Genomic DNA, 18,866 nt, shown 5'->3' on the forward strand with positions numbered 1-18,866 from the left:
AGATATTAGAAGAAAAGAAAGGGACATTTAATTAAATAAAACCGCAAAATTCATCCATTTTTAGATTAAATATAGTTATGTTAAAAAGAATAAATATTTGAAATTATAAAGAAGCACCCTCCCTAGTCTGACACTCTCTCCATTTTGGATATTTCAAAATATTTTACATCATTTTATTTGATCCAACTTCACAACTTCATTGTTTCTACTCCATTAATTATTCTAATTTAAACTTGATGCGATGCTTTCTCTATCAAAATATCTTTTCAACCATAAGTTCGCCATATCCTTCCATTACTGGGGCAAAAACATCCTCATATATATTGAAACACAGAGAATATATATGTTAAAATTGAAATCTTGGCATATGTAATCATTTTATTTTTTGAGGTCGCACCCTATAGAGTACTGGTTAAACTGACTATGTTGTATGGGGCAGAGTGTTGGTCAGTCAAGAACTCTGATGTCCAGAAGATGAAAGTAGTAGAAATAAAGATGTTGAGATGGATATATGAGCATACCGACATTGATAAGATAAGGAACGAAGATATTCGAGACAGGGCAAGAGTGGCCCCTGTGGAGGACAAATTGTAGGAAGCGAGACTTAAATGGTTTGGGCATGTGAAGAGGAGAGGGACAGATGCTCCAGTAAGGAAGAGTGAGGTTAGCCTTGGTGGTTCTAAAGAGAGGTAATATAAGCCAAAGAAATATTAGGGGGAGGTAATTAGGCAGGATATGGTCTGTTTCAGCTTATCGAGGACATGACCCTTGATAGGAGGATGTGGAGGTCAAGAATTAGGATAGAGGGTTAGTAGGTAGTCGAGCGTTTTTCTTTTCCATATTAGTAGTATTAGTAGTAGTCTTGTATTTTCTTACTCTTAGATTTCTATTACTAATTGTTGTTTCTTTTGCTTCGGTTTCTTATTATCTTGTTGTTATACTGCTACTGTTATAGTTACCATCTGTCCATGAGCCAAGAGTCTATCGAAAATAGCATCTCTAACTTCTCAAGGTAGGGGTAAGGTCTGCATACACATTACCCCTCCCAAAACCCCACTTGTGGGATTACACTGGTATGTTGTTGGAGGTAACACCAATGCGAAATACTCTGTATCTCAATTTGACTTCGTCCTAGAAAGATTGGCAACTTTTTACTATTAGAAACTACTTAACTTTTACTTTCACATTTTGCCATTATCTTACTCGTCGTAAACCTAACTAGACACAAAAACAAGCACTTTGTTTGCTCACGTGCTAAAGTTCTTCCGTTTATGAATATCATGTCTAGTCAAACACAGCAAAAAAATTAGAAGAAAGCAAGTAATTCTAGTTGACTTCTTCAATACATATTATTCTCATGAGTGGTCCTCAACTTCTCATTATAATTAATTAATTTATCACATGGTGGGCATCAAGAAGAATAGGCGTATGTCGAGCCAAGTAAGGTGGATATTGACATAGACTATGCAGGCCGATATTCAGTAAAGACTAGCTCAATGGCCTAACTTCAAGTCGAGAGTCCAAACCAAGTCGTACCTAGATTTAGAGTAGGACTATAGAGCAAGACTTGTTAGAAATTTGATAAGAGAAGTGAGAAAGGTTAGCACGCTAGATTCAAGCCATGCTAGTAGTCCACTCTACTTTCAAGATTGGTTGAGTCTTAAGTGTACTTTAGTAAGAGTGAAAGATCTAGTGGTCGTATTAGATGACCCAGCTTGAAATCTACCAACCTTTTTCAAGTGGGCAATGCCACATCAGTTTGAAATTAAAACATGATGACTTGTACAATGCCTACCTTTCTGTGGTGGGGCGGTCTTGTTATATGACATATTGGGTAAGAAATGGACCTTAACAATCACCATATCCATTCAAAACTCCAAAGTTAAGTGGTGCTCTGACAAGAATACTAGGACGGATTATTCCTTGGAAGTCCTTGTGCTGCATCTCTTAAAAAAAAGGAAATGGACCGTAGAGATTTTCACCAAATACTTTACTTTGAAATTTTAATTACTATAATACTAAACATTAGTCTAATTTTTCAACTGGTCCGGTTTCAAAAGAACGGTAGGACTCAAAGCACGAGGATCAAACCATTTAATTTGCAATCTCAATTCGCAAATCGTTTCATTTATATTTTTGAATAACACACACACACACAGAGATATATGTATGTATATGTATATATATTTGAAACTTACATAAAGGTACACCAAATAATAACTTATATTATTTAAGATATTTTTGAATAACGTACTGTGAAAGAAATGCTATTTAACTCTCCAAATAGTAACAGTGGAGTATAACTAGTGAAATATAAAATGACAAGTGGAGTAAATATTAAAAGAAAATTACTAGATTTGAATGTCAAACAAGTTAAAGTACAATAAATTGAACAAGCTAATGACTAAACATGAACAACTATAATTAAATAGCTACAAATTTGTCTGATATTTTTTGTTAAGAACCTAAAGGTCATTTTCCTTTTGACCTTGGATTATACATACATGCAAGCACGAAATATACTATAACAATTTCACAAATGAAGTATTACATTATATATATACACACACACACATACATATAATAACAACAACAAAAATAATACATGGGCTGCATGAATGGGCCTACAGGGCTTAACTTCTACACTACTACATTGTCACTAAAAGGCTAGATGAGCTAAGTAGGTCATGAGCCCATGGATGATCCAAATATAAATGCTATTTTCCCTTTCACATCCCTTTTTCCCTCTTTGTCTTCCTGCAGCCAATAAATCTTCTAACCTTTCCCCTGTAAATTATGTTATCTCCTTTTAGATTTCATTAACTCTCTTACCTTGGTTTAGTAGCCAGGTTTGCTTTGATATTGGTTAGCTCATAGTCTGGTACAGGTTTTTTCTGTAATAGGAGCTAACCTTGTATCCTCTTTTGTATTCTCTTGCATCTTCTTGACGCCTTTTATATAACACCTTAGATCATTTAAAAAAAATCCTCTAAAGTAAAGAACAAAAAACATTTGAAAGAAAGGGTCAAATCACTCTTCTATTTTTTTAAAACTCTTGAATTCATTTAACAAAACACAATTTTAGCAATTATCCTTCACAAAGTTTGTGAAATCTCACACAAACAATCAAGATAAATGAATATATGTCCACGATATTTTAGAAAATCATTGTTATTAAGAAATACACATAAATTAACTATTTGTTATAAACATAGCAACACAATTTTAAAAATTTCTTATGTGTGGAATTTACTAAGAATTACTTTTGTTAAGCTTTTGTATTTTGTTTATTGGCTCAGGTCTCTCAGTTACTAGAAAGGAAAAGAAAGAGTTCAAAAATTAACTTCCCTATTACTTTTATTGAGGATTAGAGAAGTGTGTGGTCAAGATGTTATCTTGTAGAGGTGATTGTAGGATGGCTACCAAACTATTTAATGTTATACTAAGAAGTTGTAGGATATTCGAAGAGTACAGGAAGAGTACATTGATTCCATTTTATATATGAAGAATGGAGATACCCAAAGTTGTGCAAACCATCATCTCATTAAACTTATGCGCCATGAGACTCTGGCAAAGAATGACATAGCATAGACATAGGGATACTGCAAGAGTAGCAGAAAACCAATTTGGATTTATGTCAGATCTACAATGAAGGCCATAATCTAACTAAGAAAATGATGGAAATTTATCACAAGAGGAAGAAAAATCTACAAACGACGTTCATTGACCAAGAGCAAACATATGATAAGAGGACCAAGAAAGGTCCTTTGTTGGATGTTCGAGAAGAAAGGAATTCATATTAAAAATTTAAATGTCATAACGAATATGTATCACTAGTGTGAGAACAGTAAAAGAGAATACAGGATTTTTCCCATAACCGGGGCTTTACACCGACGATCAACATTGAACCTTACTGGTTTATCCTACTTCTAAACTACTTGAATTTTTTTGGGAAAAAATTGAAGTTGTATAAAATACAAAACACCATCATTTGTGGAATCACATCAAACATTTTGTCACGTAAAAAATGAGGAGTGTGTTATATAATAAGGACAGAAGCAGAATAATCGAAATAAAGGATCACTCAAATAGAACTTTGCAGTCCAACTCCCACTATTTTAACTGGTCTCTGTTAGATTATCCTCATCTCTTCTCTTACTTGAAAAGTGAACTTTTGAATTTTTTTAGCACTAGTTGTAATGCTAAGAATAGGTCAAAGGCTCTCCACTCTCCAGTATACTTATCCTTCCAAAGTTACAGAGATTCTACTGCTACTAGTGTGCGCGGAAGAAAGAGGAGCACCAAATTGCTAAACTTATAAATGCTGTTACAATTGATAATGATGTCTGTCTATACAGATTGTCAACTCAGACGAAACACACTCTTCGTCAATTTGGCAAGAGGGACAGATACTTTTTTCTTTTTTTAGAATGGTACGGTACAAGAGGGCAAGAATCTTCATAGTTCCAATATGACAGGCAGGCAAGTGTAGTGTATTCTAGCACCAAATTCTCTAACAAATCTCACTCCTGGCCTTCGGACAACTACCAATCAAACTAAATGATTTCTCCCTTCAACCTATACTACTTTCTAAATGAAACTCAACCAAATGGCAGGTCTTGTTATCCATACATCTCCAACTGCCCAACCACAGTTACAAACCGTAATATAACTACATTTCCCTCCCAAAGAAACTAAACTTATAAATGCTGTTACAATTGATAATGATGTCTGTCTATACAGATTGTCAACTCAGACGAAACACACTCTTCGTCAATTTGGCAAGAGGGCCAGATACTTTTTCTTTTTTTAGAATTGTACGGTACAAGAGGGCAAGAATCTTCATAGTTCCAATATGACAGGCAGGCAAGTGTAGTGTATTCTAGCACCAAATTCTCTAACAAATCTCACTCCTGGCCATCGGACAACTACCAATCAAACTAAATGATTTCTCCCTTCAACCTATACTACTTTCTAAATGAAACTCAACCAAATGGCAGGTCTTGTTATCCATACATCTCCAACTGCCCAACCACAGTTACAAACCGTAATATAACTACATTTCCCTCCCAAAGAAACTAAACTTATAAATGCTGTTACAATTGATAATGATGTCTGTCTAACAGATTGTCAACTCAGACGAAACACACTCTTCGTCAATTTGGCAAGAGGGCCAGATACTTTTTCTTTTTTTAGAATTGTACGGTACAAGAGGGCAAGAATCTTCATAGTTCCAATATGACAGGCAGGCAAGTGTAGTGTATTCTAGCACCAAATTCTCTAACAAATCTCACTCCTGGCCATCGGACAACTACCAATCAAACTAAATGATTTCTCCCTTCAACCTATACTACTTTCTAAATGAAACTCAACCAAATGGCAGGTCTTGTTATCCATACATCTCCAACTGCCCAACCACAGTTACAAACCATAATATAACTACATTTCCCTCCCAAAGAAATTACCTATCAGCAGAGTAATCAGAATAGTTCCGTGCAAAAAGGATTAACTGATAGATGCTCACCAGACCACCTCTACCCCATAGATCATCCTGAAATCCATCATTGTCATCAAAAAGATGCAGGCACTATATCATTCAAAAATGCATAGTTTTGCCCTAAATGTGCTATGGTTGCTTATGATTCATTTTTACTTATGAAGTGTGCTTTACACACTAAGTTATATCAGAACTACAGTCTAAGGAAAGTTCATTACCTCCTAACTCCTTCTCCGAATTACATATTCTTGAAGGGAGAGGCAATTATGCAAGGAACTATGACCTGAAGAAAGCTCATTTCCTTCAACCAGTCTTTTCCCCTATTAGGAGGCCTTTACTCCTGTATGATGACACTTGCAAGAAAAACTTGAGATTAAAAGAGCATGGCGCCTTAATTGCAACAACAATATCTCAAATTGCAACACAGAATTAGGCAGCATGGATACCGACTAAGGAAGACATAAATGAAATAGAAAAGTATAGATTAATTGGGTAATTCTGTACAGAGACATTCATGGTAAGAATGGGAAGCGGGGGAATATATAAAGCCGCAAGCTCCAGAACAACTCTAGCCTTAGCAGAAAAGGCGGAAAAAAATTGCAAGTACTGGAGCAATATATGGACATCTGAACCAGCTAGTAGTAGGTAACAGGGAGCAAGCGACCAAAGACACGTCACTTCGAAGGGAAGACTTCTGCACAAGAGGGAAACTGTTATTAGTATATGGAAAACACGAAGATGATCATGAGTGAAAAGTTGATGCACAAGATGAAGAATGAGGTTACTTTCAGCAACTGGCACTACATAAACGCATGAATTGATGTGCTAGAGGAACCAGAATACGACTCAGGAAAGGAAAGGAAAGTGAAAAATAGAGAGAATGAAAACAAGAAGACACCAAAAACCAAGGATAAACAAAAGGTGGACAAGAGAAAAATATCACTGATGTCCGGTACATGGTTCCATGAGCAGAAGGTCAATGGAATGTTGGTCCTCATCAAGCTCAGATATCACAAAATGCTAAATCGCCACTTTTGCAGTGATTTTATAATTTTACATTATTGTTATCATCATTACAGAAAATACAAGCATATTGTTTAATATCAATTCTTATCTAAGAAGGATAGAACGATCTTTAAGAATAAAAGAGCGCTCTTAAGGTTTTCAGCAACACTCTCCAATGGCAAATAGTTGGCTGCCACTGTTAGTTCAATAATCTTAATTCAGGATATAATGCATTCCCAACTTGTCACTTGTACCTCTACTAACAAATTATTTCCTTTCCGCAAATTCACCACCTACCTACCTATATATATTATGGCCAAACTTTTTTGTTGCATTTTCTGTATGCTTCCCACATTGTAGGTATACAGTCTAATATCTGTACCAAACATATTCTTCACAAAATTGTTCACATTCTAACTAAAGGGTCATAGTAAACAAAGCAGTTAAAGTTCACTACACTGACTGGATCAGAGAAAGCAAACGCTCGACAGGGACTCAATAGCAGGCAGAGAACGGCTCCAAGTGAGCACCCTAACGAGAAAATTGTAATAGATGTAGAAGCCAGGACAAAGTGTCAGATATGTAACAAGTGAAATATAGAATTATGATTCTATATATCATTATACGTTCATGCATCAGACACACTATTCCTCTTTTAACTTCTCTTTTCCTCCTAAATCACCCAAAAGCTTCCAATGAACATTTAAGTTTCAAAACTGCATAGCACTAACAGTAGCAGCTCATCAAACTTTTGCTACGACTCCACCTATGCTTAATTCACCTTGTTCCCACTCAGAAGAAGCTTGCATCAAAACAAACTACGACAAATTAACAGTTAATTGTTTACAAAGCATCTTAGAATAGGACCAACTGACATACACAGACTAGTTCACTCAGTTTCGAAGTAGCAGTCCTTGAAGCCAAAAGCATCACCATTTCAGCTCAAGTTCCCAAAGATGCCTTTAGTGGGTAGCAATTACAGTTTGTTACGCCACTCAAGCATACTAGTGACTGCCTTTCTCAATAGATGAATCAAAAAGTTTTTGTAGAAGAAGACTTAATCATTCCGTATCGGACTTCCGGTACAAAATAAGCCAAATATTCATGGAACGCTGCCTCATAGGTCATAGCATGATATTAAAATCTAAATAGAGGTTTGATGAAATTCTAAGGAGATAGCAACCATGGACTTTGGAATATTGAAAGTGGAGAAAAGAGGAAAAACTTATAACTTTTATGGAGCTAAATATGTCAAGAAATACATGGAATAGTACCTCGCTTGAAGTTATAATCTAAATGGAGGTCTGACCTTATCGAACAAGAATCAGCCCATGGATTTTAGAATATTGAGAGTGAAGAAAGGAGGAAGATATCCACAATAAGAAATTGCAATCATCTCTTGTTGTAGTAAGTTGTCCGGTTGACGGTGCGACACCACCGTCATCAGAAAAAAAGTTGCCAAAGAGAGTCAAAGAAAGAGACCAAATGCCTAAACTCCAGAAATAGTTACATTATGATGGATTTCCTCAAATTTCCCAAATGTGGCCAAAGAGCATAGCATTAGTTTGATGCCCAATAAAGAGCTAAGACAATCATTTGTCTCCCACCAAAGATTCAAACTAGCCATTCTCAGGAGTCAAAGATGTATCTTCCATGGTCTGATCCTTTAGGAACATCTGTATTCCTCATTGGTGCATGGAGCAAGAACCCAGGCTAAAAATTAGTTAGTTTTATGTCTAAATGGGATTCTTTACCAGCATTCTACCCAAGGATTGGGGAGTATCCATGTCTCGTATCTCAACTGAAGGGTTTGAATTTTCTGAAAATATCTTAACCTCTTTTTGTCCTTTCTTTCTTTCTTTTTGAGATAAATAAGCTAGATAAATCTGGGTTTGGTTCCCAATTGTGCTACTCCATGCTGATAAATATGGGTGGTCTATGAAAGAGAGCTGCTTCAGTTCTCCTTCAGTAAGCTACTCAAAAACGACCAACGAATGTGTGTGTTGCCAACTTGCCATTGCAATTGCTTGTGCCGTTTCAATCTTGAACTTGCATATTACAAGCTTAATTGATTTATGCCCTAAAGGGAAGTTCTTTATCAAATCTCTGACTAGAGAAAAGTATTCCTAGTGAACTAAACCTTAATCACAACTAATTGGTACCGCCTACAAGGATTTTCTTACGTTCTACCGTTGTTTGCACCGACTCTGGACTTGAAGAAATTGTAGGTCTTCCGAGACAACTTCCTTCAATATAAGACATGACCAAACCATCCCAATTGACTTTCCTCCTTTTATCCAAGCACAACTTGATCATTTCTAATCTTGTATGACCGCACTTCCATCTTAACATTCGCATCTCTGCGACACTCATTTTTTGTGTATATGCTGGACTTTAGAGGCCTGTTACTCCCATAACTTGACCAATCCTACATGATTCTATGTGTAACATCTTCATCCATCACACAGTTCTATGGGAACATCGAACCTAGATATCTGAAGTGTTTGCTTTTATGCACCACTATCCCATCCTATCACATCTCAGTTTCACTCTTCTTGTGCTAGCTAAACCTGTAGTGCATATATTCAGTCTTACTTATTAAAACTCTTGTTCTCTAGGGTGCTTCTCCATAGTTCAAGCTTCAGGTTAACACTTTTGCTAGCTTCGACAAATTAACACAACATTGTCTGCAAATAGCATATACCACGGGAAATAACTAGGGCAAAGAAGTACGGGGTCAATGCCAAACTCTTGTCTAAACCCATAATATGAGCAAGTTCTTTGTAACTAGAACTTTATGGCATTTATATATATAATATGAATTCTTTTCTATAGGCAACTGCAAAGAGGAAAAGAGTGTATAGTGAGTTGTCATAGAGGAGCAGAATAGGATGAGGTGAACAGATTATTCTCAAAATCCTTCTCAAATGTTACTTTGTATATCATTACTAGCATGACATAAATGTACAGCAATAGAATAACATGCCAAATAAATTACCATCATCATACAGATTGGAATAATATGTATCCTGGATAATAAATAAAAAGCAAACGATAAACGGGTTCACATACCTCTTTATTCTCCTCCCCAGTCTATTAACTCATTGCGTGGTGCATACAGCTTCGACATTCGTTCCTCAGCTTCGGTATCATTTACTACACCTCGGCATCTTGGGAAGCCACAATAACACGCAAGTTGTTCATCGATAGAAAGGAATCTGCAACGTGAACAAATACAATTTAACACACCAGAGATGGGAGTGACAAAATAATTGAGCGAGATGATGGAAAAACCTGTAATCATATGTCAGTTCTTCCCATTGTTTAATATCTCGTTTGGCAAATATGATTATATGTTGATCGTTATTGACACTTATAACTCTTGAGTAGCAATTTGGCTGCACAAAAAATTGAAAGTGGTGAACTGCAGCTCAATTACAGAATGTCTTCTTAAGTACTAGCAATCAAAAACTCCACTACATTCTCCATTGCAGCAGTCTTTACAAATAAACCCACTGGCTAGCCAATGAAACGTATATTTGGATCATGTCGAGGAATCTGGATGTGTTTACCGATGATACATTATGCTTAGATCTGGCTCCATAACAACATAAAGTAACAGCTGACAAGTCAGGTAAAGGCTTATTCACCAACTCACTTGGCATTCTCATGCCATCCCAAAGGTCCTAATAAGAAGTGCTCTCCGAAATACAAGAGGGTAGCTTAGACTTAACAGATAAAAGTTGCTTGCTGGTATAATCAAAAGTAACCTTTCAAGAGAAAATATTCTGTCCCTCCCAGGGATCCAAGGTCACAACAAATCCTGAAGCCGTTAAAAGATGGATCTATATTTAGATGTTAAACATGGAGACCCAACAGGAGTTTTCTTGAGGGTGGTAAGCTCCAATTAGACTGTTAAACTTTGTTTATACATATGCATCTGCGCATATGTAATCTAACAGAAGAATACATCCAAGAAAAGAATAAGTTGTAAAGCATATATTAATAAAGATGTTTCAATAGCACACCAATTATAATTTGTCCACTCAATTGAAAAAGACCAGTTCCACAATTATATTTTCAGACCCATGTTTATGGCGATAAACACATGGTGTCTTTGTTCATGTCATGCGGGTGTTCTCCATCTAGTGAGGAAAGAAACATTTACCCCCGTCCCCCAAGAGAATAAAACCATTAAAGAAACATGGAAATAGGTAAAGGAGGATTTTGCATACTTCACATGAATGATTGATCAAATGTGCAATGCTTCCAGCCCTTGTTGCATCTATAACACGCTCATCATCAATTCGAAACATGTATGTTCCAGCACCCTGAGAGTAGAAATCATGTTATTATATGGTGAAACAATATAATTACCACCAATGGAAGCAGTTTTCATCCTTCATCAAGCCAGTGCACAAAAATGGAACAACCAAAATCAAAAAGGGATATGCTTATGAAGTTTATAGGCATCTATTAATCAAAAAAAAAGAAACTCAAAGGTTTCTAATTTCTTTCAATAGATACTCCAACTACTATGTCTTAAGCATTGAGCTTGACCAGAACAAGCAACATGATCAACAAATTCATTTCTTGTGACCAAATGTCCTGTGCAGAGCAATGCAACTTTGGGATTTTACTTTTGCAAGTACATTTTTCAAGCCTTACTTGGAAATAAGTTTATTTATGGATTGCACCCCTCCCCCCTCTTCCCCTCTCTCTGCTGCAGGTATTCGTGGAATGTAACCCTTACTTCTGAAACGAGCATGAACCCACATGGTTTGCAGAGCACTTCAAAAAGAATATCAGGTCAACTGACATAAAAAATACACATGTTTTGGTTAAAAATATGCTTAGCATACATTTAATAACTATCAATCTGCTTCTATTGAATGCAAATGTTCCTTGCTTCCAAGTTAAAGGGGGAAATAAAAATTGGCCATGTAAACATAAAGAAAGATATTAAGAAACGTGAGCCTATCTGTAGCTAAAGATATGGAGAAGAAGCATTTTCAGAGATTTGCAGCCATCAATTGGATTCCGCCAAGCACTCCCTATAATGGCCCACTAGTATCGAAAGTACTAGGAATCCGGGTATTTGGAGCCATGAAGGTGTACCAGAGCACATATTGTGTTTTCTGGCTTATACTTTTTAGAAGTGATAAAGATTGCATTTCTCTCCAACCAATGTTCAAAACTATATCTTCAATAACCAAACAATGAAAAAAATAACTACTACCATGCAAATCAAAAAGATGACCATTTGGAAACCACAAGTATGACCAAGCAACATGTAAACATCGTAAACAATGACATAGTTCTTACCACCAGTGAGTTGTAAATTAGGTGCTCCCTTCGGTCAGCAATAGGAGGTCTAACTAGTTCTCCAGTGTACTCAATTACCTATTAAGCAAGGGAATTGTCAGTCCTTGGTATTGAAACTTTCCAACAAAAGAATACGCATGAATATTCATATAGCTACTTTCTCTCAAATCATATCACTGTAATAAAGAAAGGGACAAATTACCATGTCCCCTGCTTTATGAGGAAGCTTGGTAAAGATGCCAAATCCATGTATTCCGGATTTCCCTGGAGGCAATGACAATCTCAAGATTAAATTATTGCTACTTGTAAGAGAGGGGGAAGTGGTGATACAAGAGCACAAAGGAGCTCAAAGTAGCACCAGCTAGCAAAATAATCTAGTTAGGGGATAGCAAGAATATTCAAAGGGATCCATTTTTGGCTTTATTCGATCAGTAGCTCTATTCCCACCATGAACAATAACACAAGAAAACACTTAAACAATGGAAAACACAATAGAGGACAAGAATACGATTGCAGGTGTATACAATATACAGCACACATCCAGATAAGACAATTTCAAATTTGCTTCAGATAGTGAAGGCATACAGAATATTCAGCTTACCAAATGCCAGTCTTTTTCTAAAGGTTTCTTTCATGTAGTTGTATTTCTCAACCATGGAAAGTATGCTCCTTGACACATCAAGCAGCGAACACTTTAGCTTTTGAAGGTCAACGGTGTATTTGGAACCAGCAAATGAGGAAGATGATGTATCACTCAATTGCTCATGTTGGCTGTGGCCACCAACCAAATATGGTCTATTTTCAACATACAAGCGCTTCAAGGATGCAGCTGTAAGGACTTCAGGTTCTTTTCTTCCTCTTCTTCCAAAATAATTGTAAGGCTCTATTCATTAACAAACAGAAATCAGGAATCATAAAATGCACTGCTAAACAATTTCACACAGAGAATAGTAGCAAAAGATGCCATCAATATAAAGCATTAACCAAAATCATTTCAGAAAACAACAGATAATGGAATAACAGATCTGAGACACATAAGTAGTGATGGAGAATAAGAATAGCATACCACTGCGAGCACATCCAGAAGGATTTGGTGGAGGAGTATAATCTGAATGTTCACAAGCTTTTTGTGCAACCCACTCATCAACAGCAGGACGCTCATTAGATACAGCTCTATGCTTCTTGCAGAAAGAAAGCAACCGAATGCACTGATCCTCCTCATCCTCATCCATAGGGATTAAATGCAATCTGTCTTCATCCTCAAGCTATAAAAATGTTAACATCAAAAGAAGATAGGTTAGCATAACAAATAGGAGAAAAGAAGAACGCGGAGAATCCATACATCACATAAAAAAACTTCCATCACTATAATAAGAAGAAATCACCTCAACACAGAAGCCAGCAGCTCGTGCACAAAGAGGATGATAAGCCACCCGACACGTATGGTTTGAGCACTACATGACAAAGTAACAAGGGAAACAAATTAAATAGTAAGTTGGACAAGCATATATGAAGTAGAACTCAATCAATTGACATGGATGCTAGTGCCTCTCCCAAAAGATCAAATTTATAGTACACAGAGAAGAAGGAAAAGAAAACTACTAAAGAAATCAAAGAAAGGAAGAAAAGATTAGAAAGGAAAGATAGTGCGAGAGCCCTGTAATGGAGCTAACAAATTCACTTTTGCACTTATTATCTTTTTGCACTACATGCATCTTTTCGATGCCATCAGTGATATCATTTACTTCATCAAAAAGAAAGATAGCATGAGAGAGAGAGAGAGAGACGGCAGAACTTGTAAACAAAATGCAGAAAGAAGAAAAGAGATTCCACTTCATTAAAGATAAGAGGATCAGCCAATGACTATCAAATTAGAGCTAAACATTATGTCTTAAATGTCACAATTGACAGAAGTCCTTTTCTTTTTCTTGAAATGATCAATTAACAGAACTCCTAAGGATTAGTTTTTCAAAGGATCTGCAGAGGCAGACTAGAGTCTGTCACATCTTATCCAAACACAATCCGTTTCCAATCAGTTCGTAGGCTACCAATTTGCATCGTTACTCTTTAATATTTGAGCCCATATATTTGAGGATAATAGCAGAACACAGAATAAAAAATTAAATCTATATTTGTAATCTCCTAATAAATTGAAATGGGGTTAGGATATAAATCACAAGGTTACCTGAATGCAAGCTCCATAAGGAACACCACAGATACTACACAAGAGCTTCCAGCGGTCCTTTAAAAAATAATAAACAGAAGAAGAGATTATCACAAGAAACTGCGGCAAACCCTATCTATGTGGACGTCTTCCACAACAAAAGACTTCTCTTCCTTTCGATAATTAAGCAATGAAAATTAATTGCATAAATAAGCAAGATATGAGATAATGACAGGTATAAGTAATTCTGGTAGATATTCTGAAAGTCCAATTAGGAAAATTAGGTGTCCCATCTACATATATATTGCAATGGATTAAAAGTGAAAAATGGCTTACAATCTCAATAAAAAAATTTAAAAAAATAGTTTTCTTTTTTTGATAAGGTTTATAAAAAAAGATGGGGTATAGTGGAATTATCATTCAAGATAATAATAATAACAACAATAATAATAATAGAAGAAGAAGAAGAAAATAGGGGCAATCTTGGGTTTAAACATAATTATGAGAGCCTAACGTACTTATTCTACGGGGCTTGGGCATTTTTAGTAGTATAGCCACATGAAATATGAAAAAGTCATGGTTGGTACCTTTAAAAGTGCAAACAACAACAGAGGACAAGACTGAAGGGTTTTTAGACAATGATAAAAAGATAAATAGAACTGCTATAGTACCTTGCTGATCCTGCTCAAACCGTCAATTGGCTCCATTCTCTTTATATCAGATAAGCAAGTTTCTGAATCATGATAGAGATAATCAGTAAATCAAAACACTTATCGACAACGATAACCAATCAGTAATGTGACAAAAAGAAAAATAATAACCTGGTATCCAAATGGCACAAGCAAGATGAGCCCAACGTCCATCAGTAGTAGGCTTCATAGCACCGCCTGTATAACATTTATAATAAGACACAGAAGCAAGAAAAGAGCTGGGCAAATGAAGAGAAAACATGCAAGCAAACGTAAGTACCGATAACAGGGCACAGGCAACAAGGGGGAGGGACTACTGGAGCTCCTGGACGACACAAATTGCATAACCAAAGTACTCCATCCATAGGCTCCCTCTCCCCATAGCATCTAGCGTGGACCTGAACAAATCATGACCAGCAAAGAACTTTAACCCGGAAGAATGGAATCAAATATTCAAGCCCAAATAAGAACAAAGTATCACTCAAATATCAAAAGTAAAAGAGAACATCAACCAACACAGAAATTTTGTAATAAAACGTTCTGTTCACCCATAGGGAGGAACAACGGAGTCAAATCAATAAGTAATGTCTGGAATGTTCTCCCGTAATTCAAAGTTGATACAATATGGAAGTATCAAAAGTAAGTAGTCCTTTTTCGCATGTTAAGTAAATAGTCACTTTGATCAATAACAAATAAAAAAGAAAATTCTATGCAGGTTTAACAGAAAACGAGCAGCTATCACATCCGCATAATAGATGTGTGGATAAGAGAAATAGCAAGCTGGAAACATTCAATTCTAAAATAAAAAGGGAAAATACATTACTATACTTTGTCTCAAAAAGGAGAGACAGAGATTAGTATACTCACCATCATTCGGCATTTATCACACTGCAGAAACAAATTATTCTCATACTCCTGTAAAAGAAGAATCTACATCAGCATGATCCGAAGAAACTATATCGTTACTACTCAATTAGGGAAAGAAAAAATGATACGGATCATCAGATGCAACTTCACTAGTTGTCATATAACAACAACACCCAACTAAGCAAAATAGACATCTCAAAAATCACTCATTTGCTGGAAGTAGAAAAAGCATAAGAAATGAAGCAGATTCCAACCTCATCCATATGGCAAACGTTGCATTTGTCCAGATCTTTCCATTTAACACGGACAGGCCTATATCCAGCAGGCAGGTCTTGATTTTTCGAAGACGCCAATTTCAAGGATTTTGCAAGAAGCCTGGAGTTTGATAATTCCTGACAGTATAATATATGCCTTAGCCAAGCAGAAGAAAAAGAAATAAGCAAAATATAGAATAATGCCTTCCATCAAATAAGTCATTCGCAGATTAAAACTTCTTAATGTGTAACTAAACAATGCGCTCGCCATATTATGAGTTGGAACACTAAGCTAAATTATATTATGAACTTACTTTAAGATCTTGTGCCAAACTATTTTTGTTTGATTGAGTAAGTCCAATAGATTTAAAACTTATTTTTTGCTAAATTCTTTTTTTTTTAATATAATAGATGAAAAATCAGCAGTAAGAAGATGCTGCTATTACTAAAAGTCAGCAAAAGAGAAGCCAAAAAAAAAAACAGGCTATCCATACAAAAGATACAACGAACTATGACGGGGTTTCACTATCATCTACCCGTCCATGTTTACACCAAAAGGATATCAGATTCTGCTCCGTACATGAGATACATATTTAAGAAAAACTCTAAATATTCAAAAGGGACTTCAATTCCATTTATGCACCACCGACGGCATAAAGCATATGTTGCCTTCAATTACAACTAGATAATGGGAGAGTAGAACTATACGATATTTATAGTTAAATGGCACAGTATATTTACCAATTAATGGTATCCACCATATTCAGCTACACTTGAAGATAGCAGTGCATTTTTATGGTCTTTTTTAATAAGGCAAAATAATTTATTTAAGTAGAGGTTGCAATGGTCTTATATGTTTATATAATGTTCGTCTTATCTTATCAAACACTTCTGAAGTCTAATCGCTTGGTACAATTTGACTCCGAAGTGTTGAATAAGGAAACAAAACAGCACATAATATATTCACTTAAATCTTATTCGCAAGTAAAGTAAAACTGTACTAGACAACTTCAAAGTCATTGGAGCCAATGATAATAATATAAAACATGCTCAGATTTGCAATAATAAGACAGAACAAAAGTTGAAGGAACAGAACCACCATAAAGTGAAAATTGAGCGGAAGAGCAACCTATAATACCTTTATAAGTTTCAAAATTTCAGGGTGAGAAAAGCCAAACATATGAGAACCCGATCCGAAAGTCCTTTCGCTTTCACCGCCAGATATTGACTCGTCAAAATTGTCAACTTGAGTCTTTCTCATCCGTTTGTAAACTTTATTCCAGGAAGCAGATGGTGTAGATCCCTTAAACTGCAAAAACAAGTACACGCAATTAGCATTATCACTTCTCTTAACATCTAAAGGCTAAACATTAATGCCTATTCGAAAGCAAAACAAATCCTAGATAAGAAAACAAAAACCAGTTCAAGTAGGTTTTCCATGATTGCCAGCTATTTCCCTTAGAGAGAGAAAAAGGCAGCAAGCTGATGTTAAAAGTTATGAGCTAAACACTAGTATGTTAAAAGTTGAAATTAACCCCTACTAGGATAAAGAGCAATACACATCTTAGCCAAGCTCTCAAGCGGACACACAACAGCGTAGATACTCAATGATTCATCTGAGATTCAACATTTCACAAGCCAGCAGTTCAAATAACTGAATAAGGATGACGGTGACAAAATAAAGATAACCACATTGATTATCTCCATTGAAATCTCCCACAGCTTATATTAGTGTTGTGCAAAAACACAAGAAATCCTTGGTTACTTTGTTTTATATATTACTGACGGAAAGGTAGGGACTTCTAAGATTTAGCTGGTAATAGTCTTTCAAAGCTCAAGCTTGAGCCTTAAATGTAAAGTTCAAACATAGCTTGAGCTTAATTAAAAAAGCCAAGCAAAGCCAGACCTGTCAGGACCTCTAGGTACTTTAAACACCCAAGTCAAACCCGAAGAGGCATGCCACAGAATTTAATCAAAAAGCCTAAGATATTTTTCAATAACAAGGTGTCTTATCCATAATTTAGCAACCAAGAATACATCAGTCTGACAGGTGATTCACATGTATATCATCAGAATCCAAAACCCTTCGAGGCATAGGCTCCTTGCATACAAGATGTTTATCACCCAAATCAATAAATATTACTCCCTCCGTCCAATTTATGTGGCATCCTTTCTTTTTTAGTCTATCCAGAAAAGGATATCATACTTCCTAATTTAGAAACAATTTAACTTTAAACTTCCCCTCTTACCCGTAATGAGATAATTTATAGCTACAAAAGTCTATGGCTTGTTTTTAGACCATAATTTTCAAAAGACTATCTTTATTTCGTAAACTTTGTGACAAGTCAAACAGCGCCACATAAATAGAGAATGTGAGAAGGCACGGGAGAAAATATGTTATTGATATTGGATGATAAATACAATACAAGAGGTCCCTATTTATAGCTATACACTACAAGGAGATATTACTCCTCTTCCAATGTGGGACAAAACTACACTATACATATCTATAAACTAACACTCCCCCTCAAGCCGGTGCATACACATCATATGTACCGAGCTTGTTACACATGTAACTAATACGAGAACCAGTAAGAGACTTAGTGAAAATATCTGCTAGTTGATCATTCGACTTTACAAACTTTGTAACAATATCTCCTGAAAGTATTTTTTTCTTTGACAAAGTGACAGTCGATCTCAATGTGTTTAGTCCTCTCATGGAACACCGGATTTGACGCAATATGAAGAGCAGCTTGGTTATCACACACCAGTTCCATCTTGCTGATTTCTCCGAACTTTAACTCCTTGAGCAACTGCTTGACCCAAATTAACTCACACGTCGCCATAACCATGGCCCGATATTCGGCTTCGGCGCTAGATCGAGCAACTACATTCTGTTTCTTGCTCTTCCACGAGACCAAATTACCTCCTACTAGAACACAATATCCAGACGTAGAACGTCTATCAAAAGGTAATCCTGCCCAATCAGCATCTGTGTACCCAACAATCTGCTCGTGGCCTCGATCCTCGAATAGTAATCATTTGCCTGGAGCTGACTTTATATA

The 18,866-nt window shown here is 36.0% G+C and overlaps 1 protein-coding gene across 15 annotated transcripts in view; it reads right to left on the reverse strand.

Moving 5' to 3' along the window:
* The window catches only part of LOC104106969 (histone-lysine N-methyltransferase ATX2-like), a 69,961-nt gene that overhangs the window by 42,141 nt on the left and 8,954 nt on the right, over positions 1 to 18,866 (reverse strand). For 11 of the 15 annotated variants that reach the window (XR_011411301.1, XR_011411302.1, XR_011411300.1 and 8 more), the window contains exons 10-24: positions 16,940 to 17,110; positions 15,802 to 15,939; positions 15,548 to 15,595; positions 14,961 to 15,078; positions 14,813 to 14,878; positions 14,663 to 14,724; positions 14,013 to 14,069; positions 13,213 to 13,281; positions 12,894 to 13,092; positions 12,429 to 12,710; positions 12,030 to 12,091; positions 11,828 to 11,905; positions 10,738 to 10,833; positions 9,797 to 9,900; positions 9,575 to 9,720 (exon numbers count right to left, since the gene is read on the reverse strand). Coding sequence is in view for 5 of the 15 variants with exons in the window: in XM_070186165.1 (XP_070042266.1) it covers positions 9,579 to 9,720; positions 9,797 to 9,900; positions 10,738 to 10,833; positions 11,828 to 11,905; positions 12,030 to 12,091; positions 12,429 to 12,710; positions 12,894 to 13,092; positions 13,213 to 13,281; positions 14,013 to 14,069; positions 14,663 to 14,724; positions 14,813 to 14,878; positions 14,961 to 15,078; positions 15,548 to 15,595; positions 15,802 to 15,939; positions 16,940 to 17,110 (1,692 nt within the window). In the remaining 10 variants the exon portion in view is untranslated. Of the gene's footprint in view, positions 1 to 2,531; positions 3,603 to 5,962; positions 6,192 to 9,574; positions 9,721 to 9,796; positions 9,901 to 10,737; positions 10,834 to 11,827; positions 11,906 to 12,029; positions 12,092 to 12,428; positions 12,711 to 12,893; positions 13,093 to 13,212; positions 13,282 to 14,012; positions 14,070 to 14,662; positions 14,725 to 14,812; positions 14,879 to 14,960; positions 15,079 to 15,547; positions 15,596 to 15,801; positions 15,940 to 16,939; positions 17,111 to 18,866 lie in introns of those variants that run through there. The other 4 variants (XM_070186164.1, XM_070186169.1, XM_070186168.1 and 1 more) reach the window with 2 other exon arrangements.

This window comes from Nicotiana tomentosiformis, chromosome 9 (assembly GCF_000390325.3).
Source record: "Nicotiana tomentosiformis chromosome 9, ASM39032v3, whole genome shotgun sequence".
Taxonomy (NCBI): domain Eukaryota; kingdom Viridiplantae; phylum Streptophyta; class Magnoliopsida; order Solanales; family Solanaceae; genus Nicotiana; species Nicotiana tomentosiformis.